General features: G+C 43.2%; 1 protein-coding gene across 1 annotated transcript in view; it reads right to left on the bottom strand.

The window, feature by feature from the left end:
* The window catches only part of ADGRG7 (adhesion G protein-coupled receptor G7), a 1,214,738-nt gene that overhangs the window by 970,529 nt on the left and 221,001 nt on the right, over positions 1–23,208 (bottom strand). Inside the window, exon 3 of the mRNA XM_069204827.1 lies at positions 11,854–11,964. Within this exon, the coding sequence (XP_069060928.1) occupies positions 11,854–11,964 (111 nt within the window). The remainder of the gene's footprint in view (positions 1–11,853; positions 11,965–23,208) is intronic.

The following is a 23,208-nucleotide window of genomic DNA, read 5'->3' as shown; positions in this document are numbered from 1 at the left end:
CTTGACATACCAGTCCCTGAAGAGGGCCCTCACTGCACACTTCGAACAGCTCACAAACCTGGACAACGAGCGGTTCCTGTTACGCCAAGCCAGACAACTTCCTGAAGAATCTGTGGACACCTTTTTACACCAGACTAAAGGAGCTCACCAGCACATGCACACTACCGGATGCTGACAAGGAAATCCGTATGCAGTTCTCCCAAGGGTGCACCCAGTCAAGTTTAGAGAGAATATCCTTCAGGTGCCAGGAATATCCATGGCCAATATTCTCACGCTAGGGTGATCAAATTTACTCTGAAAAGTGTGTACTGCACACATGGAAGCAGCCCTGCAGTGCCAAACTAAAACAGAACTTGTGAATGCAGTAATGTCTACGAGAAGAGAAAAGAATTGTCAAAAATCTGCTACAAACACGAAAACATGCTACATGTGTGGCAGGCCCTACCCTCATCCAGGGCCACGCCCTGCCCAAGGCAAGAAGTGCTTGCACTGCAACAAGATTAACCACTTCTCCAAAGTATGCCGTCATCTGCACCTCAGAAACAACAGAAACTTAAGCCGATCAATGTAGTTCAGCCACCGATGTCCACGGGAGAGGAAGAGGGCATGGATGAAGATACCAAGGGAACTGTGCATGCTGTGCATGCCATACAGCTAGGAGGATACACCCGAAGACGCATACCGAAATGTAGAGAAAACTACTATAAAAGCTACTCAAATAGGCATGAAAATACCATCATTTTCACGTGCCAACAATGTGGTTTCAAATAATACTAGTTATATACTAATGACCAGATATATACTCTTGATATCAAGCTGCTATACTTAGGTACTTAATCTCATACAGAGTAATCCTATTTCATAATAGATATAGACTTATTTTATGAATACAAATATTTTATTATTCAACAATCATAAAAAATATACATTAAGTCAAAAAAAAAATAATAATAAAGGGAACATATAAAACACCTAATTCAAGCATACCACATGCACACTAAACGATGCAAATAAATAAACGTGTCTTATGTACAAGTGAGACAATACATCAAAAAACTAATCAAAATAACATAATAGGACTAAAACAATTTTAGATAATAAGAATATAACAATTGTTGTAGTATGTTGACATTAATAATTTGATATACAAAAAAGGAAACAATGTTCACATAGTACTATCAAAGTAGTACCGTAGGGACCAAAGGCACCATACTCCTATCGGGCCAACAGGTACCAGCACTGATTGATACCGAAGCATCCATAAAACCTCTGGCATAGTCAGTACTACAGACCCTAACCTTACAGTCACACCTGCGTCCTACCAACACTCAAGTCTATGCTTTTGGGTCATCTACCCCACTACCACTGGCAGGAGCATTCACTACGGGAATTGCCCATGAGACACACGCCACACACGCCAAAGTGTACAAGACCAAGACAGGGTCTGGAATGCTGCTGAGCTGCAAGACAGCAGAGCAACTCAACCTAATTTCTTTTGCTTTCAGTGAACACCTGGGGAGTGTAAACAATCTGCTAGCTGAGTTCTCCCAACTGTTTGAAGGAATTGCCTGTGTGAAGAGCCATCTCATACATTTGCACAATGACGGATCAATTCAGCTGGTTGACTAAAACATCGTCAAGTGGCATTCCATCTTCGACAAAAGTGGAAGAGGAACCGAGGAAGCTGGAACAAGCAGACATCACTGAATAGGTGGAGGGCCCAACACCCTGAGTATCCCCAATTATTGTCGCTTGTAAGTCCAAACAACCAGGTGAGGTCAGGATATGTGTTGACATGCGTCTGCCCAACCTGACCATAAAACGCGAGCAACACCTGACACCTACGATAGATGTAATTGTTTCCAAAGTGAGTGGATCACGGTGGTTCTCAAAAATGGATTTGCGAGCTGGCTGTCCTCAACTACTTTTAGCCCCAGAGCCATCACAACATTTTCCACTCATGTTTATATATGGAGATACAAGCACCTCAATTTTGGGGTATCTAATGCAGCAGAAGTAATCAAGGACACTATTTGGAGGGTGCTGGCAGGACAACAGGGAGTCATCAACGCCAGTGATGACATTTTATTGCATGCTCCAACCACTGAGTCACACCTTCATTGTCTGAAAGCAACATTTAAGCAATTGTAAGAGAGCTTACTCTACATAAAACAACAGGAAGTTGCTTTCCTTGGCTATCGGTTCTCAGGGTAGGGGGTCATTCCAGACCTTGCAAAGGTTCAGGGCATTCAGTCCACCGTGGCACCCATTAATGTATCAGGCGTTTGCAGTTTCCTGGGAATGGTCACTTACTGCAGGAGGTTCATTTGAAACCTCACCACACTAACCACCCCTCTGAAAGAGCTAACAATAACCAATGCAATGTGGAAATGGGGCCCAATCAGAACGTGTTGTATTAAGGCATCAAGACAGCTCTGTCCTAGCACACCACATTTGTCTATTTTGATCCCAACAAAAAATCAGAACTGTCAGTAGAAGCAAGCCCCACTGGCCTGGGAGTAGTCCTATTTCAGAAGCAAGACAATGGTGGTTGGGCTCCGGTTGCATATGCCAGCCATGCACTAACCGACATCGAACAGCGATATTCTCATATCGAGAAAGAAGCCATTGCCGTCCACCAGGGCTGTCACCATTTTCATTTGTACCTTTACTGACAACTGTCTATTGTTCACGCTGGCCACAAGCCACCCATACCCCTCTTTAATGGATCCTCATCTAAACCACCTTCCAGAATCGAAAAATGGATTTCATAGTTACAAGACTATTGATTTTCAGTGGTGTACCGATTAGGATCCCAAAATACCTCAGATTACTTATTAAGGCATGTGAGGCCAGCCACTGCCAGTGAAGCCTCTGAAGCTGAAGATGTAGAGGAATATGTGTGGCTGGTGGTAGAGCGTTCCCGATCTCTTCCGATCTCATTAGAAATAACAGAGCAGCAACCACATCCGATGTATAACTTCAGCTAGCTATTTCTGCCCTCACATCTGGAAACTGGCACTTACTCTTACTCTTACATAATGTGGCTTGCAGGACTGAAGGAGCCACCTAAAAGTATCTTCCTTGCACAAGGTCATGCATGAGCTGGCTATCTCCCGTGAAGGATGCCTTCTAAGAGGTCCACGACTAGTAATTCTGACGTCCCTACAAAGATGAGTGGTGGTCCTGGCCCACTCCTCACACCAAGGAATGGTGAAGACAAAGGCTAGACTCCAAAGTAAGGTGTGGTTCCAAGGTCTGGATGATCAAGTTGAATGTGCCGTGACATGCTGCTGGATGTGTAAAGTGGCTGGTCATGCTCAGCCTCCCATGCCTATCATCACAGAAACAATCTTTCCATACCATGGCTCAGAACCAGCACATGTTTGTGGTGATAAATATCTTTTCAGAGTATCCAGAAGTAGAAATCATGAACTCCAACACAGCAGCTCAAGCTATTCCACATCTGGAGAAAATAATGGCCACTCACTGGATACTGAACGAGATCAGGATGGACAATGGTACCCCGTTCTACAGTCAAGAATTTGCAGAGTACCTAGCATCCAGGGACGTCACTCATAGAAAGATCACGCCTCGCTGGCCACAGGCCAATGGTGAAGCAGAGCACTTCATGAGAACGCTGAAAAAAGTCTTAAGGATCGCTCAGGCTAGCAATCAGAACATACAGTGTGCCCTCTATGCTTTTCGCTGTGAATACCGACTCACCCCTCACACCATCACTGAGATACTTCCCACTACATGGTGCATGAATCAGATGGCAGGAGATACTATCCCTCATGTGGGCGAGCCAGACAAATGAAAGGTCTACATGATCGCATGTCAAAGAAAAGGCGAGCCAGACAGCGTGAGATCAGAATTGATGAAGAATCGACGTGCTGAGAGTATGTTCAGGTTGCCGTTTGAGAAGAAACCATGGAGGGTAAGGGCCCTAAAAGGAACTATGATCACAACCCAGAAAGGTAATGATTCCATCTAAAGAAACATCTAGTTTTTCAACCGATACTGGCATCCTGATCTTGTATCAGGGAATAGTGATAATGCCCAAATAGAGTGTCTGTCTGGAGAAGACAAAGACAGTGCCAGGGACCGACCTGATGGGGTGCTAGCGCCACAACGTCCTCTGCATGATGACACTGAGAGCCACCCCAACCGAGAATAACACCTGATGGGACACAGAATGATCGGCAGGAAGAGATCATCCCCAAAGGAGGTGGAACAGTTGAGGAGGGTCCTGAGTCCCAGAGACAAGACACTGATAGATACAATCTGCATCCAAAGCCCGTAACATCCACAAGGTTGAAAGAGTTCATAGTGGGCTGTCTGCCAACCAGCAGATCTGGCTTAACTGGCCAACCTTTTATCAAATGATTGCACAATCGTGGTTTTGGCACCTAGAAGCCACTGAGATGATCTCTTCATATATATCTGTTTTTATGTCCTCTTTTTTGTTCTTTTTATTTCCCTGGGTAAAGGACGAATGTTATGTTTGTGATGGGTTTCGTCCATCGCATGTTGAAATGAAAGGGGTGTTTTGTGTTGTACCCCGCTGAGTCAGGTCATGATGGTAATGACCATGATGCAGGCGGTGTTCATTAATAAAGGGCCTGAGGACCCAGACCTCGTGGCCAGAAAGCAAATATGGTGTTGGCACCTCTGTCTATGCGCTGCACTCTAGACCAGGTCCCACAGCGCAGCATAACAGCAGCCGCTCTGGACTGACTAGCCATCCATCAAACTAAATAAAAGAAGATTTGGGCCGATCTGTCAACATACAAATCTCCACCTACAAAATTCCTACACTCTCTTTGGACTTGAAGAAACCTTCCAGAGAGTGTGAAAGGTCTGAAGAACCTCCTGTTGCTGAAAGCAATGTCCTGACACACACTGACAGCTTCCCCTAAAGTTGATGTCTGTGCACCCATCTCAAACACACCTGAATGGAACCTCTGCATCACATATCTACAGATTTGCCATCGTCCCTCTTCCTTTGTTCCTAAAGCCTTCTGCCGCTGCTCAAAAGTGTTCAGACCATTTTGATCGTACCAAGTAACACTCTTGTCCCACACCACCTTATTAGCATCTCTTTCCCATCCACAGAAATAACCATAAATGTCAAGGGCCGACCAATTGAGAAAATATTGCAGGGAACAAGGGTGCTCTTCGCAATCAATACACTTGAGTACCACATTCATAGGAGCTCCTCTCAATGATCCATCTTCATCTTTATTGTAGTCTTATGGTCATGATGTCATACTCTATTGTATGTAAGAATATTATTAGCAACAATATTGTCTAACAGACATTTTATAACTAAATATTGGTTTGAAAGTATCCTCCAATCGGATTTAGATTTTCTATCCAAAGTGGAGATATTTTGGAAACAGAATTTAGAACAAAATATTCTTTTTTTTTTTACTGAGCAGATTCGCCAAAATTCTTGTCAGACGATATTTTATTTACAGTATTCTGGTATCACACCTAAAAGGCATATTCTCTAATTACCACAGTGCTATCACTCATCTGTAAAAGATTTTTTGGGGTTCTGCTGAACTGGTCTCTTCTTCTCTGGTTACAGTTCAGATGAACGCTTACGTTTGGAGTTGATTTCTTAAGCTCTGACTGACTTAATAATAAACAAAAAATCCAAATATTATGGATCCAAAGGGTAAGGATTGCAAGGCAAACGCAATCAAAGCCCCAATGGCATTTGAGGGAACTGCCCAGGGGCTCCGCCTTCCAACCAGCCCCCTGGGAAAGTGAACTTTTATCTATATGACCTCTTTCTATACAATTTCTCTTTTTAAAACTCTCCTCCTCCCTAGCTAGCTCTGTCTCTGACTGTCAAGTTGTATTTCAACTTTGTTGTGACCATGTTAAAGTTTTACATAAAAGTTAGTAATGTTTGGCATCATGAAGGCTTGATTTAGCTAGAAATGTGTAATACAATTTACATTCATTCCAAAGAGCGGCTACCAAATATGTTTTGCCCAGAGCTTCCAAAATCCTTAAACTGGCAAAAGTAAGGTGACAAATATGACATTTTTAGAGCCCCTATTATTATAGAAGCAGCTATACTTACACCAACAAATAATGCAGGATGTCAGCACTATGACATTTCTAAGGGGGTGACTTACATTATTAAAAGTATAGAGAAGTTATTACAGTCTACCCGGAATGCAGTGATACACATGTTCTGTTGTATAATTTAAATTTAGGCCAGTTCAGACCAACAGAGAAAATAGCCACCCATGATTACCCACTTTTTGGTGCACTTGCAAAGTGCAACTCACTGCCCCTCTGGCTCAATTGGTGCTGTAGCCGCCTATATATTTTAGATCCCCTCCTCACCTTTCCCCCCTGATTGGACAGCCTATATATACAACACAGACCATCACGGTAGATATCTGCTTCTTCCTCCTGCCTCTTTCCTCCTTTCTCTGCCAGCTCTCCTCCAAGGCTCACAAAACCTCACGGTCTTTGACCCAACTACTATAGTGGGGATGGGATATGAACTGGAAGCATAACAGAAAACAGCTCAGGACCTGCAGAGTAAATGATCACTGTAATTAGGATTATAATTTCAGCACCTAGCTCTCACAACTCCTCTGCCACCACAAAAGTAGGCCCTGAACCCCAAGACAAAGTAAGACCACCTGTGTAATCACTCACACATGATACCAAAGTGCTTCCCATACAGGATCACAACTGATGCATCACTGTGCCATCCACACACGGTGCAGCATGCTACCCATGCAATTATACAATTTTGGCCTTACAACAGAGTATGAATTGCAATATAAATAATACAATACATATAACATTTTCTTTGAAGTAATGCTCACTTCGTTCAGCAGGGCAGCAGGGCTTACTACTTACAACAAATGCACTGTCTAATATGATATTTTATGGCGGTTGTAAGGTCTGTGCAAAAGGACTGCAGATTACCCGCAGACAGAGGGAAAAAGTTCCAGTTGTTAAAAACTCATGTGTTCTAACCAGCCTGGTTTTACTGGAAGTAGGATTTCATCTCTGCCATATTATAATTAATCGATTAGATTAAGGGCATGATTTAGATATTGGCAGACGAGTTACTGTGTCACAACAGTGATGGATATCCAGTCCACCGAAATCTAAAAACCCTTATGAACTACTGGATTTAGATTTCGGCGGACGGAATATCGGTCACTGCTGTGACAGAGTAACTTGTCCGCCAATATCTATATCAGGCCCTAAATCATCTCTAGCAGCAATAGCATTAAATAAATAAAAGACCTCTCATCTTGTGTGCTGTTTTTACTTGGTCAGGCCTTCCCATGACATGGGTGGGACCTGGGTTTATATCTTGAGTGAATCTTTTTTACCAGATCTAAAGACCTGTGCCTTTGTCAATGGAGTGTATCCCTCATTCAGTAAAACTAGGAACTAGGGGCCAGATGTAGCAAAGGGTTTTTCCCATTCTGTGTCAATGGGAAAATGTGTTCGTACATATGGCCCCAGGTGAGGTTCCCAGTCTCCCTTTGTTAAATGAACCTACAATTGAAACATTTGGGTAAACATGTACATCTCAAACGTTCGATGGTTCATTGGTTTATGTAAATGTCAGAGGCAGACTGACTGTTAGGATTCTGGTCTAAAAATTACAAAGCACTGTGTGTGCATGGTACTCCTTGATCGTGAATGCAGTCTGTTAGGTTTAAAACCACAGCCAATAAAAATTGAATATTCGATGTAACTTAGCAGGGATTTGACTATTGGCTACTAAGAGATGCATCAAGTTCATTGTCTCTGATAGAATAAACCCAAAATAGAGAGCTAGTCAAACACATGATGGAGTAGTCAATGGCATTGACTTATGCATTCAAAGATGAAGTGAGATTACTCACACAAGCAATATTTTTCTCTCCAAACACCTTACCATCCTGAGGATCCGTAAACAAGCAGACTGTTTAATCGTTTTTCTACTTGCCTTATTATCAACTGTATTCCCATTGTACTCTCGACGTCAATACAATACCCAATTCATATTACTAATGTGAATTCCCACATGGGGAAGCACTAATAGATTAGGCTTGTGCCTATGACAACCAGGATGCTTGTTTCCTGTCCAAGGAAACCTGGCCTGGCAGTTCGGGCTGGACTGTTCCCATGGGGAACAGGGTCAAGACTGATTTGCATGTGGCTGTGTCTAAATGGAGTTATGTGGCAAGCAAAATAACGATGGATTAAACCCAGATCTGTGACTGGGGGTGAGTGTCTGAAAAGTTTAAACACTCCGTCCATCATTTTATTTTGTTTTGTGATGTTGCCTTGTGCGCCCTAAGTGGTTAGGGCATGCCCAGACGTAGGCCCCTTGCTCACTGCACCACTGGATTCTAGCTAGCCTGGCTGATGAAGGGTGATACACTGGACCTGGTCCCAGGATGCTTGTTTCCTGTCGAAGGAAGACCTGGCCTGGCAGTTCGGGCTGGACTGTTCCCATGGGAAACGTGGTTAAGACTGATTTGCATGTGGCTGGGTCTAAACTGGGGTGACGTGGTGAGCAAAATAACGATGGATTAAACCCTGTTCCATGACTGGGGGTGAGTGTTTGAAAAGTTTCAACACTCTGTCCATCATTTTATTTTGTTTTGTGATGTAGCCATATGACAACTAGCCAAACCTCCAATGTTTTTACTGCAGCTGGTTGAGTGGTGGCCTTTTTGTGAACTTTGCTTGTTAATAAACCATGTCTTGCAGGTAAATTTAATTACCACAAATTAGGTTCTCCTCATCCCAGTCTTTCACTACATGAGGCGGCCCGGCCCACCCAACAGGCCCATACCTACGAAATACTTTCCTTTATGGTTCTGCCCCTCTTTACCCAAAAAGGCTCCTCCTCCCCTCTGCACAAACTGAGAGGCTTTTATTCGACTCTGTGCTTGGTATTGAAGGCAGGCTGATGTTTTAGTCTGCTTTCAGTACCAATAACAGAGATTAATAAAACCTCTTTCCTGCCTGATGAGAGGAATCACCCTCTTGAGTAGCAACATTTCTAGTCTTCTCCCTTAATCCTGTCCTTAGACAAAGATGTTAGTCTGAACAGAGAGAGGGGAGGAGGTCATGTGAGAAGTACTCTTGCACCCTTCCAGAATTATCAGGAGTACCCAGCAATCTGTAACATGAACAGTCCACTGTGAGAGGAAGAGTCTAAACCTGGCTCCCACTTCCATATAGTCATTCAACATTTCCATCTTTATCACAATGTCTTTGTGGTAAGGATTTTTTGGCAAATGCAACTTCCTGACCTCAAGCCCAGCCACAAAAAGTTAAAGAACGTTTGCCCTCTTATGACTGCTGATTCTGTTTCTGTGCAAAAAATGTCTTCCCTTGCTAAAGCTAAAATGGCTTTAAAATATTTTCCTGCTCAGCAGATCTCTGCACCATGTCATCCAGCTCTTCCCCAAAGAGCTTTGATCCATGGATGCTTTCATACTGAGGATCTCTCTGTTGATTCAAATTTCCATGGTTTCATCCACAGAGTTCTCTTTATACCAATCTCTGCCCCCTGCAGCCAAAGTCAAATCCCACAGATTATCTAAAGTAACACCGAAAGGAACTAGTAAAGTACCTCAGTCCGTGCAAGAACAGCTGAAGGATCATAACTCTCCTGTATACTATAGTTGCAAATCGTTCAAAATAACTTGTGAAACTTAAACTTCATAAGAGCTGGCTCTTATGCCAAAATTAGTAGCAACACATTACTTTTTAAATGCTGATTCAACTTCTCTATCAATCGGATCAGGCACGGTGGAATCCTTGAATGACAAATGTGAAGAAGATGCTATAGATGAAAGAATAGAATCAACTTTTGGAATCTAAGAAAAGCCCTTCTAGAAATTCCTTAACAAATATATCCTATTCAGAAAATATGGAATGTTTACGTCCTTCCACTATTTTAAAATGATGTTGTTTATAATCTCATGAAACAACCCATTGTAATTGGTGCAGAATTCTTCTAATCTTGTACCTTTTCGTCAAGGCCCCATACCCCTCTTACGTGAGATAACATTTCAGAAAGAGTTTTTCCTTGCACAAATGTTCCCCTTGGAGATGTATCCAAATCACCATGGTCTAACCCCAACCTTTTGGCTTTAGGATCATTAACCACATCATCAACAGCTTTATTTATGAACTGCTGCAAGTCTAACCTGGAAATCTGAAGAGTATCCCCTTCCTTAAGCTGATTGATATTATGCAGATTGTCAGCTTTCTTTCTTCAGCCAGCAAACTCCATGACTTCAGGAAGTAGCAGCTGAGCCTCCCCAATATCGTACATGGGTGGGGATCGCAGCTTTGAGGTGCAGGAAACAAAACCGCTTGCCTCACTCCACAGTAACGAAAGCCAGAACATCACAATAAAATTAAGAAACACAGGCTCTGATTTATACATTGTGGTGCAAAACTGCACTAACGCAGTTTTGCACCAAAAAGTTTAGCACCGCCTTGCACCATTTCTGTGCACCAGCCGGGCACCATATTTATGGAATGGTGCAAGCCGATGCAAAGGGTAGGCTGCCATAAAAAAATTACGTTAGTTGGGTGGGGTTGGCGGTATGGAAGCAGGGGGTTTTGCACCAAAAAATGACGTTAGGCAGGTTAGAGTAAAAAAAAAATGACTCTAACCTGCCTAGAGTCATTTTCTGACATAAAACCATCCATACCACATGACTCTTGTCTTAGAAAAGACAGTAGTCATTCCCACCACTCCAATGGCCAGCACAGGGGGACGAGGGTCCCATGGTCATGGCCATTGCACCCAGTGCCATGCAGCGGGGCCCATTCAGGGTCCCCAATGGCACTTAAAAAAAAAAAAAAAAAGTACTTACTGATACTTACCTGGGATGGGATCCCCCATCCTCCGTTGTCCCTCTGGTGTGTGTGGGGGGTGTCCTGGGGCGTGGGTAAGGTACCTGTGGACTTATTCCATGGAGTTCCACCATGGAAATAGGCCCACAGGTCCCCTAACGCCTGCCCTGAACCATTTTGTGACCCCTCCTCCCCCCGTGCGTGATTTTTGCATGGGAGGATAAAATAAGGCGCTAGGGCCTCAGAGTCATTTTTTGCCTGGGAACGCATACCTTGCATCTCATTGACGCAAGGTAGTTTTCTGCAGGCAAAAAATGACTTGAACTCCAATATTTTGGCTCTAGACATGTCTAGTGCCAATATATAAATATGGAGTTAAGTTTGCGCCGGATTTGCGTAAAAAAATGATGCAAATCCGGGGCAAACATATTATAAATATGCACTGCACTTTCACTTAAAAAAAGAACTGTATAGAGAAAGGAGGAGCCTTTTGTCGGTAAAGAGTATCAGAAACATAAAGAATGGACTTGCGTAGGTATGGGACTGTCGGATGGGCAGGGCAGGATCGCCTCATATAGTGAAGGACTTGGGCGGGGAGGAAGCAGACACCAAACAAAAGCCCATATTTATACTTTTTTAGCACTGCATTTGCGTCATTTTTTTACACAAAAGCGGTGCAAACTTACAAAATACAATTGTATTTTGTAAGTTTTGTAATTTGATGCTATGGAAGAGCAAATGGTCCTCATTTTAAACTGCTCTGGTATCCTCAAGTCAGTCAGAAACGGTGCAGGGCAGGACATTCACAAATGCATGTGATGCTATAGAACATGTACGAAATAAGCCTATATTAACTATCTGGCGTTATAAATGATGGTATAAAATGAATCTGTCAAAACAACCTATGTGTTCAGTTACTTTAAAAATTATATACTAAATGTATGTGAGGCTATCACACTTTTCAATGCCAACAAAGATATAACTCACCATTGTATGTGCCTGTTGGGCATACATTGATAGAATTGCCATTAGTGCCCACTATAATTGGTAGAAAGGATATGTTTTCATCAGGAAATGATTTCGGACTGCAGACGTTACCTGTGGAAAAGAAGTGAAAATTAAAAATGAGTTTCTGAGTGTCCACCAACGGGTAAAATTCTCAACAGAGAATGGTAGAGAACAGCTTTGATTAATAAGACCTCCAATTTTTCAAATAAAATAGAGGTTGAATGAGGTTTTGTGACATAGGCTATGACCCACTCTCATTATGCATCCTAGGCCACAATGCAAAATATGCATCTGATGAGATTTGATGACTTGTCAACTTAGGTTTACTATACACATCTTCCCCTCCCCATGGATTCTGTAAATTAACTGGTTTACAGTCTCAGGGAGCATGGAGATCTCAGTTGAATTATTTTGCTACAGACTACTACTAATACTTCAAAATGACTGGATGTGCACTGCTTGGAGTGTTTGCTGGATGTACTGACTGCCTCATGCCCTCCTATTCAACTTCCTGATTCTGAAAGACATATGAACACCAGAGAAGCAAAGTCACCCACTTTACTATGAGAGAACAGAGAAGAATATCATGTGTCCTGTTGGGTCAGACGAAGTAGGTAAGGCTCATAAATAAAAAGGGGTTCATCATTGGCAGCTTCCACTGATCATCATGGGTGGAACCACAGGATACCCCAGAGATGCATATCGATGTAAAATCCCTCCTAGATCTTATGAAGCTCGAAATATATATGTTAAATCCCCCTTCAGTGTTTCAACCCCAAAGCAAAATAGGTGGGATCTTAATCATGACAAATGCCAAAGTCAATAGCCACCATAAACATTCTAGGACAAAAAAAGCCTTATTAAATTATTTAAACTTAGGTTCTTAGTTTTATCATCAGCTGACACTGCAAACCATATCCAAATATGCATATGCTGCAACCCACAAGAAGTAATGGTGCATGCTGAAAAACAGCATAACAAAGAAGCATGGAAGGAATGGAGTACACACTAAGCAATATGTCCATGTAGTATAGGGCGGGTGAGGATGCATCAAACCATGTGAGAATTTAAATGTACATCATACTGGTGGCAGGCGGATAGTTACTCCTGAGTCTCTTTGTAAAATCATCAAACCTAGTTCACCATTGGTCGTATGGACCTTTACTTGAAGTGCTGTAAGGGAGATAACATCAGATAAACATTTCCAACTTGTGAAGCCAATGTGATTCCACAATAAGGACTAGGAATCAATATTTTTAATCAGTTGGGATTCTTTTAGGATATGAATTCATCCAGTATATTAACAAAGTAAAATAGATTCCCAAGATACAACAAAATAGTCTGGTGGCTGAAATGTGCACATAAATTGAGCTGTAATAATATGAGATACAGGGTGGTAACAGCCACAAAGGAAATAAAGCAAATTGTTGCAAACAGGTGTTTCATGAAGGAACTTACCTTTTCTATTTTAAACATAGATTGAGAACAGGATTCGATAATGGGGATTTCTATCCAGGGAGCATAGAAGGTGTCACCACAAAATAGAATTTCTGTAGAAGTTCAGGGAAATAAATAAATATTCAGCATAAAAGCTTTACACTCATGGAAAATCCCAGCAAGAGAGAGAGAGATGCTCCCTCTCAGAGTGTTGGGGGGGGCGGGAAATCTGCCAATTAAATATAACAGTTGCTTCAAAAACATCCAGACCTCTTTTCTCACCACCAAGAAGCAACCAAATTGTGGAATGTGAGGGGAATTGGCATACTCCCTTAAGTTCTCCTCTCATCAAAACTGGGACTTCAGTTGTCAACCTTGAGCACCCCACCACCCTGGTAGGTGATAAACATGTGGTCTCCTTTGACCATTATTTCTCTGAGTTCTCTGCCAGCTTTCTTCCTGAGGCCTCTCTATCAGTCTTCTAATGCAAACAATAAACCTTTCTCCCTAACAACAAACATAACACACCTGCAAAAAGTCAGAAAACAGCCTACAGGCAATAATTAGGAACACATTTCAGTTGAGGCCTGGAGTCAGGCTAATTTAACTCAAGAATCAAAATGAGCTTTAGTTATAATATTATGCATACATATGTATACATTAAAATATAAATGTTAAACATGAATATGCAAAGACCACAGTTACAATCGATCAATTAATCGAGCGACTACACTTATGTATAGATTCTTATTGACTACAATGATTAATTTTATTAATCGGTTTAATGCATCACGCACATTAATAAAGTTGTCACACTTTCAATATTGATGTTGTATATGAGTATATACAAGTATATTGTAATGTATAAAGGGTGGTGCCTGAATTACACTGCTCCAATACCATGCACTAACCCAGTATGGACATGGATGGTTACCATCCATGAGAAAAGCTTCCCTAATCAGGTCCTCCCAAATAGGTGCATTTCAAAAACATTTTAAAAGGAAGCTACCATTGGGTCGAGTGTGTAATAATACTTAATCACATTCTAAAGAGTAAGGATAAGATACTCTAACAAAAAACAATAATATAAAAGTGTGAAATGAAAATGACTAAATAGAATCAGAAAATAGACCAAGGGGTCAGCTCAATTGGCACGGCTAAAATTAGGGCCAAAACGTTAATAAAGTACACAGTCAGCCCTTGAAAAGGTCTGACTCTTAGTAGCATCTGAAGTCAGGATGGTCTGGATCTTGGGCTGAAGAGGGTATACATGGCCTCCACCGGCTTGTTGGCCCAAGAGCACCACTGAGCCCTGCCGGATTAGGCAATTATCTGCCTTAATAGTCTGGCCTGCCTACTGCAGGGCCTGCAGCACTTCCTTAAGGTGGACCAGGTGATCCTGCAAGGTGAAATTGAATACAGCAATATCATCAAGATAAGCTGCACTGAAACGTTCCAGGCCTGAAAGAACTCTGTTCCTATAACCTTTCAAAGGTGGCAAGTGCATTCTTCAACCCAAAGAGCATCATTTCAAACTAAAAGGGGGTTCAGGAGTGGGTAATACAGACCTTTCCTCAGCTCCTCGAGATAGGGATATCTGCCAGTATCCCTTAAGTCAAATCAAAGATACTTTGGTGCTTGGCAGCCCCCAACATATCTTTGAGTTCATCAACTCTAGGTATGGGGTGAGCATCAGTCTTGATGAAGGCATTTAGGCCTCTGTAATCTACACAGAACCTCATCACAGGTTTCAAACCTTTTGGGTTTGACTTTGATACCAGCACAACTGGGCTGTGTTAGACTTGACAGCCTTAGGGTGGTCATCCCCCAACAATTTGCGTGCCCCCCTCCACTTTCCTGACACTGTTTTTGCTGGTTTTAGGACTCTGTGCACTTTACCACTGCTAACCAGTGCTAAAGTGCATATGCTCTCTCCCTTAAACATGGTAACATTGGCTCATATCCAACTGGCATATTTAATTTACCTGTAAGTCTCTAGTAAAGTGCACTACATGTGGCCAGGGCCTGTAGATTAAATGCTACTAGTGGGCCTGCAGCACTGACTGTGCCACCCACATAGGTAGCCCCCTAACCATGTCTCAGGCCTGCCATTGCAAGGCCTGTGCGTGCAGTTTCGCTGCCACTTCAACTTGGCATTTAAAAGTGCTTGCCAAGCCTTAAACTCCCCTTTTTCTACATATAAGGAACCTCACAGGTAGACCGTAGGTAACCAATAGGGTAGGGTGCTAAATAGGTAAAAGGCAGGACATATACCTGTGTGTTTTATATGTACTGGTAGTGGAAAACTCCTAGATTTGTTTTCCACTACTGTGAGGCCTGCTCCTTTCACAGGCTAGCATTAGGGCTACCCTCATATACTGTTTGAGTGGTAGATTCTGATCAGAAAGGGGTAAATAGGTTATGTTTAGTATGGCCAGAATGGTAATAAAAAATCCTGCTCATTGGTGAGGTTAGATTTTATATTACTATTTCAGAAATGCCACTTTTAGAAAGGGAGCATTTCTCTGCACTTAAAATCCATCTGTGCCTTATAGCCTGTCTCTAATCAATGTCTGGGCTGGGTGACAGCTTCCTTGTGCATTTCACCCAGACAGTCACAAACACAGGATACTCAGTCACACCTGCACTCATCTGCATACTAATGTCTTCCTGGGCTGCAAGGGTGGAGGGGCCTGACACTTACATTTCTAAGGCTAGTAGCCTGCCCTCACACAATGGTCTGCTAAACCCCCTACTGGGACCGTGGCAGACAGATCTGTACTGAGAGGGGACCTTGTGCACTTCAAAACAACTTTTTGAAGTCTCCCCCACTTCAAAGGCAGTTTTGGGTACATAAACTGGGTCCCTGACCCCACCAGTTAAGACACGTCTGGACCAGATCCTGCAGCCTGTCAAGGGGAACTGCCTGGCTGTCCAAAGGATTCACCTGGACTGCTTTGCTGTGAAGGACTGCTGCCTTGCTGTTGCCCTGTTGCCTTGCTGGCTTCTGACTTTTCTGAGAAGTGCGCTCCAAGGGCTTGGATTGAGCTTGCCTCCTGTTTTCTGAAGTCTCAGGGCAAAAAAGACTTAATCTGTTCAAGGAAACTCCTTGTGCACGAACATCGAAGCAAAGTCTGCCGGAAACAACGCATAGCTTGCCCTATGACGAGAAAATTGTCACACTTCCGAGCCGGAACGACACAGCCCGACTTCCTTAGAGAAAAATCAACGCAGCGACTGCCATGTGACAGAAAACTTGACGCATCAGCTACCGGATCGACGCAACACCTGTGACTTCTTCCCACATGCCCAGGATTTTACCCAGGGTCATCCCTGGGCATCAAAAGAACCCTGTATCGCAGTGAGGATCGAAGACTCGCACCGGAAATCAAAGCAAAGCCCCTTGCAGCATGGAAAGAAACAAACGCATCATCTGTGCTACATCGGAAAATCCGACGCACACCCTATTTTTTCACGCATCTCCTCCTCTGCGGTCTCCGTGCTTGGTAATTTCGACCCAAACCAGGTACTTTGTGCACACAAGAGACAATTGTTGATATTTAAGACTTAAGACTCTCCATAACATTGCACAAGTGATATTTCAACCTGCGCTTATCGAATCTTTATTGTTTTGACCTTATTTTAATCAGATAAATATCTTATATTTTTCTAAACCTATGTGGTGTATTTTTGTAATGTTTTCACTGTGTTATGGCATGGTTTATTGCACAAATACTTTACACATTGCCTTCTAAGTTAAGCCTGTCTGCTCAGTGCCAAGCCACCAGAGGGTGGGCACAGGATAATTTGGATTGTGTGTGACTTACCCTGACTAGGATTGTGGTCCCTATTTGGACAAAGGTGAATGCCTCTGCCAATTAGAGACCCCCGTTCTAACAGGCTGGTCCAAGGGCTTAATCACCCCCAGCTCTAGCATCTTGGCAACTTCAGCTTTGATACTAGATTTGATCTGGAATGACAGCCTATAAAGTCTACCCTTGACAGGCAAGCTGTCACCTGTGTATACATCATGGACACACCAAGTTTTCTGACCTTGGTTTAAGGAGAACAGACCAGCAGACTGTCTCAATACGTTGTAACAGTCCCTTTGTTGCTGTTCTGTCAAAAAGGAGGAGAGGACAACTCCATCCACTGGCCCATCTCTGACATTGCTGGACAGTAAGTCAGGGAGATGTTTAATTTCCTCATGTTCCCCTCCATCTGTCACCATGAGTATGGTTATGTCTGCTCTGACATGGTGTAGTTGTAGCCTGTTGACAAGGATTACCCAATGAGGGTTATTTGGGGTATCTAGGTCCACCAGGTAGGTGACCTCTCCTTTCTTTTCCAAAATTGTCTATTGTCTGGTCGGCTTGTCTTGGAGGGCCTTAGGAGCCACACGTTTCTAAAACCAACACCAACCATCATGGTTTGATAATCTACCAAGGACGACTTCTGGTCAATGAGAAGGGGAGGTGATAACTTCTCCTCGACCTTACCACTGCCAAAGATTGTTGGTGGCAAGTCCGTTTACGGCTACCTTTTTTCAATGCTGCAACAAAAGGCCACACCACATCACCTTCAGCTGATGTCATCTGTGGCTTAGTTATTGAGTTTTCGCATCCATTTCCTTGTCTGCACCATCTTAGTGATAAAACCAGCAATGTCAACCTCCATTCAGCATCAAGGATCACCAAGCACACCTCTGCAATCGAGACACCCAAGCTAGGTGGAGTTGTTCTGCCTGGTGAATCCTAGTACAGGGGCCCACACAAGCTTAAACCCAGTGGCTCCCAACAAACTCAACCTGCAAGTGACAGAGTGTCACAAGTACCATTTTCCAGCACCCCGGCTCCTGTGTTCAGCACCAAGGACAGCCAGGACACCTCTGCACCCAGGCCCCATAAGCCAGAGCCAGGTAAAATTGGTCTGACTGTTGAAGCTTGGTCCTGGGACCCACACAATCTTAACTACCAGTAGCTTCCTCTGAACTCATCCTCCCAAAGGTATGCACTTTGTGTGTTCCTTTCTGAGAGATGTTCACAGCTCCCCCCAGGAGGGCAGAAGGGTTTCTCATTGCAATCAACCGCAAACCGTCACTGACACTCTTTGGTTGTCAATAGTTGCCTCTTGTGCAAAAGTTACATTAAATTTGACTTCAGCATCAAGGTGTGTTTAATGCAACAATTCTTTTGATACCATGAAATATCACTTTTAGTAGTCCCTTTCAGAAGTTAGCACTGCGGAATTGTCAGCATGTAACACTGTACTGGCCCATGGGGTTGCTAAACTTTCCAAAGTAAAATCGACAATGTTGGGTTTTTACTGTCAGGACATGTAAAGTTGAAAACTACATGCCCAACTTTTTAATAACATTCCCCCTGTCTTCAGGGCTCAGTAGGCCTGCCCTAAGTTTAAACTGCTCCTCCAGACGGCAGTGGCGGGCTGGGAGTCGTACATTGCATTGTCACACTCCTGGTGCACAGAAAGTACTGCAATCCATGAGAGACATCTTATCTTACAGGCCTTAAGTACCCCTGGTACAATATACTAGGGACTTATCAGCAAGTTAGTTTATGGCAATTGTGGGTGACCCAATCAGACATACACATTTTGAGGTTCATTTCTATACAGCATACAAACAAGTTCTGATAGCACAATGTACAAGCAAGCAGAATGTATTCTGCATTTGGGAACCGCAGCAGCTGCCCAGTGGAGTGAGATAGGCATGTCATACATTGCCACCTGGTCTTTCCAAATCACAGCAATTTACTGAGGGGCTGGCATCCCCTGACTGGAATCATGACAAGCTGGACAATCCTGGAGGCAATAGCTGCCATGCGGGAAGCATTAGAAGCCAAGGTTGACAGAGTAGATTTGGATCCAGGCCTGCTAAGAGTAAACTGATGCAAAGGTATTCAAAAGAGTAATGGAAATCAAATCTCTAATGGCAAGCACCCACCCAACAGTGCCTGAGATGCAGAGGCATATTGCGGGGATTCAAACCATGGTGTCTGTACTTTAACAAAGACAGGAGGATTTTGAGGGAAGCTCACATACAATTAATGTTCTTATTTTTAAGGATGACAGAGAAAATAGAGGGTCCTAGTGAAGAATTATATTTGGAAAATTGGTTTCAACAAGTGGTCACGCCAAAGGGTATTTCTATGTTCTTCTCGATGTAATATGCGCAAGGAGTACCGGTGACCCTCTCTGAAACAGGTGCTCCCCCGTCGACCTTTGGTGGCACAATTTCTAAACCAAAGGGACAGATATAACTTATTTCAATCAGTGAGATGAAATAGGCTTTATGAATTGAAGGGTACTATGGTGTCCCTTTTCCCGGACTACTCTCTAGCAGTGTAACAACATCAAATTGCCTTTTCAGTAGTTAAGTAGATTCTCAGAATTTTGGTCTCAAATTTATGTTGCTGTAGCCTTCCAACTTCAGACTATTGTACCAAAAGAAATTTCATTTTTTTCTGGCACCTGGTAATTCACTGAGATGGGAACAACAAAACACAGCAGAAATATAAATAACTCTGGATTACCCAAAGGGCACCAAAGACAGCAAAAGGAAACAGATTTGAAAATTAAGGAGGTTCCTCTTTTTCCACAAGGAGCCAGACAAGAGTTGAACAAATTACAGCAGTGAAATAGCTATCACAGTGGAGAGACCAATGGAACTTTGGTCAAGATGGTAGCTCCATGTAAGGGGATATAAGCAGGAATACAGATTAACACCAAAATGAGATGGGTCAGGACACAGATGTGTTGAAGATTACACCAATGAATGCAAATTATTTACTGTAGACTTACAGAGGAAGAAAGCAAGTTACTTACTTGTACGTAGAGTTCTCCAGTATTGATATCTTTCATAGATTCACATGCTTAAATCTTCCCAGTTGTCGAAGTGGGGGTCCCACAGTATCAGTACAAGAGCAGTGCAACAAACACTAATATAATACAATGCTATGGATAGCCACTGCAATAGCCTATCCTTATCCTTATCTAAAAAGAACCAAATCTAGGTCACAACAAATCAAACAATAGCACCCTGTAGAACCCTCCTAAGAGAGGCTGAGTTCCTCCGATTTTCAAGCACAAGTGTGATAAAGGTGTAAATGAAGAAATAAGGTAAGCCTCTCCGGGGAGGAGGGTGGGTTGCATGTGAATCTATGAAAGATGCCAATACTGAAGCACTGTAGTTACAGGTAAGTAACTAGTTTTCTTCCCCAGTATTGGATCTTTCATAGATTCACATGCGTGAATTAGAATAGAATAGAGAGCAGTAAAAGTTCACAAATGTAAATAGCGTGAATACCTTTAGTGGAAGTGGGTAATAATATGATATAACTGTGACAGGTATGGTAATATGTAGGAATATATCGTCTTTGTGACCTATCATCTTAATAGTCCTTTACACGGGTAAAGGGAAAAAGTAGACTTTATTTTTCTCTTCCTCAAGTTATCCAATAAGTCTGTTTAATGGAAAAAAACTCCAATGTCTTCATGTCTGTCCTCTTGCGTCTTATTCACTTTTCCTCATTGTCCTTTCTCCCTTATTTATGTTTCTTCTGTTCTTCTGCCCAGGAAAGTTGGTGTGGCTCCAATGTAACCTTGTATGAAGTCAGAGAGAGAAAAGGAGGAAAGAAAGATATGAAGCCTCTATTAGGTAAGTACACAGGTTCCCCTTCTTTCCCGGTGCCATCCACTCCTTGTGGGACTAGTTGTCCCAGGAGTCTGCTTGCTGCTGGGGGCCAGACCATTGGCGGGGGCGCATAAAGCATGCCGCGCTGCTCTGCTGGTTGTTCCACTTCTTTCCCGGTGCCATCCACTCCTGGTGGGACTCGTTGTTCCAGGGGTCTGCTTGCTGATGGGTGCCGGACCATCAAAATGGGCACATAAAGCACGCTGCGCTGCTCCGCTGTGTGGGATGCGCACCGGCCGCACCCGGGCAAAGCCTGGGCTAAGGGCAAGCCCGTCCACAACCGTCAAAGCCCGTTGGAGACCAGGCTGGGCAATCCCTCTGAGTCCCCCCAACTCAGTGGGCTCACGATTACTTATCAGCATGACTATTAAGATTGATGTTTCATCGGTGCCGTAGTTAAGGGACGTTGATCGGAGCGCCCTGGTCATCAAGCCTGGGGTGGGATTTCTTCCCCCAGGCTCTTCCTCTTTTTTGGATTTAATTGTAGCGTACTTCACGTGCTTACCATCATCTGGAAGAGGTCAAGCAGGGTGAATCACCGTGGAAAATCTACAAGTAAGGAGGATTAATAACTTTCTCTTAAAGCAGGAGAAAATGGGGAAACGGAAAGCTATTGATATTGCCGCCCCTCGGAGTGGTGTTAAAAAAGTAAAAACCAGGTTAAGAACCCAAACGAGATCTGGGCCCAATGCATACCTAAGTGCTCTTCATGCTATCGACCAGTTATTCGAAGAGGTTGAGGCCATATTACATAGTAATTCACACTCATTTTGTACTGGTAGTGGAACGCTCAAGGAACAGAAAATCTCACCCATGTTCAGCAAGAGTGGGAGCCTACAAGCCAAGTGCTTATGCTAATATTGAGAAGGCCAATGCCCCCTAGGAATTAGAGGGGTTTTCTCCTCACACTCCTCTGATATTTCCTGGGGGAGATCCGGGATCTCCTGCTTGCCAGAAAGATGTTACATTTTCAAGGGCCGAACCTATTTCCATTCCTTTAAGTCCTGTGGTCAAGGTGGTCCCTAACATTTTGTGTGTAAATCCTTTTGGGCCTCTGGATGAGGACGAAGATTTGTCTACATGTATATCTCATCCTGATCCGGGAGTTGCTGTGGATGCTATCACAAATTCTGTTCCTATTGTCTTTGCTCCCGCTCCTGAGGGCCTGCATTCTTCAAACAAACTATTAGAGTTGACTCTTGTTTTACAGAAAATTGATGAGATAAAATCTATACTGTTATTATTAACAGGTCTCATGAAAAATAATTTATTACAGAGTAATAGTTGTAAGTGCCAGCTTTTATACCAGGAGGAAGGGGGCGGTGGGAGATCTGCCATGTCTAGGCCCGTACCAGGAACCAATACATTCCCACAGGTGAATGACCCGGTCCAGTCTGTTGCTATTCTAACTACTTCTAGTACAGGGGTCAAACACCAGGAAGCACATGCAAGTGTAATGCTGAAGCCAGAAAGCCAAGGTCTTATTTCTAGGTCTCATCAGGGATATTCTACACAGCCCTGTGTCGTAGAAGTAGGGCCTAGGAGAGAGGGTAACCAGCCTCTTCCCCATAGGATTGTTAATTCTCCTACTCTCCCCTCTTCCCCACTATCCGAAACAACATTTGATCCCCAGCAACATCAGAGGATGGATTGTAGACGTAATAGTCGTACTATTTATAGGATCAACGTACCCAAGTTATTGAAGATGAAAAGTCTTTGATAAATGAATCTATCCATTGGCTACGTACCCGGCACAACTGCCTTTCAGTTATTCTCTCTGATATTTACCTGGTGAAAAGGCACTGCGGGTTCAAACTATGACTTCATCTCTGTTTGTTTCTCCAGCACGTACACGCTATTTGAATCCCTTGAGAGGAACTGGTATTAGCCGTGCAGTTCAGCCCCCCGTTCTAGGCTCTAGGAAGATTTTTACTCCTACTTCCGTCTGTTTATCACAAGCTGAAATGGGATCCACGACCCTGCCCCCAGTAACCGGATGACTAAATCCTACCCAAATAGTGCCCCTGGGGTCACCCTATAGGGTTTTACATCTTGAGGGAAACGTTGTTCCGTCAGATGACCTCGAGCTGACAAAAACAATGCTATCATTGATGTCATGGAATTTAGCAGGATTGGGAAAGAAACTGGGAGATGCAGAATGGACTACCTACATAAGTAGGCAGGAC

This window comes from Pleurodeles waltl, chromosome 8 (genome assembly GCF_031143425.1).
Source record: "Pleurodeles waltl isolate 20211129_DDA chromosome 8, aPleWal1.hap1.20221129, whole genome shotgun sequence".
NCBI classification, from domain to species: domain Eukaryota; kingdom Metazoa; phylum Chordata; class Amphibia; order Caudata; family Salamandridae; genus Pleurodeles; species Pleurodeles waltl.
The sequence above is the reverse complement of the archived record's forward strand: the minus strand, read 5'-3'. Positions and strand labels throughout refer to the sequence as shown.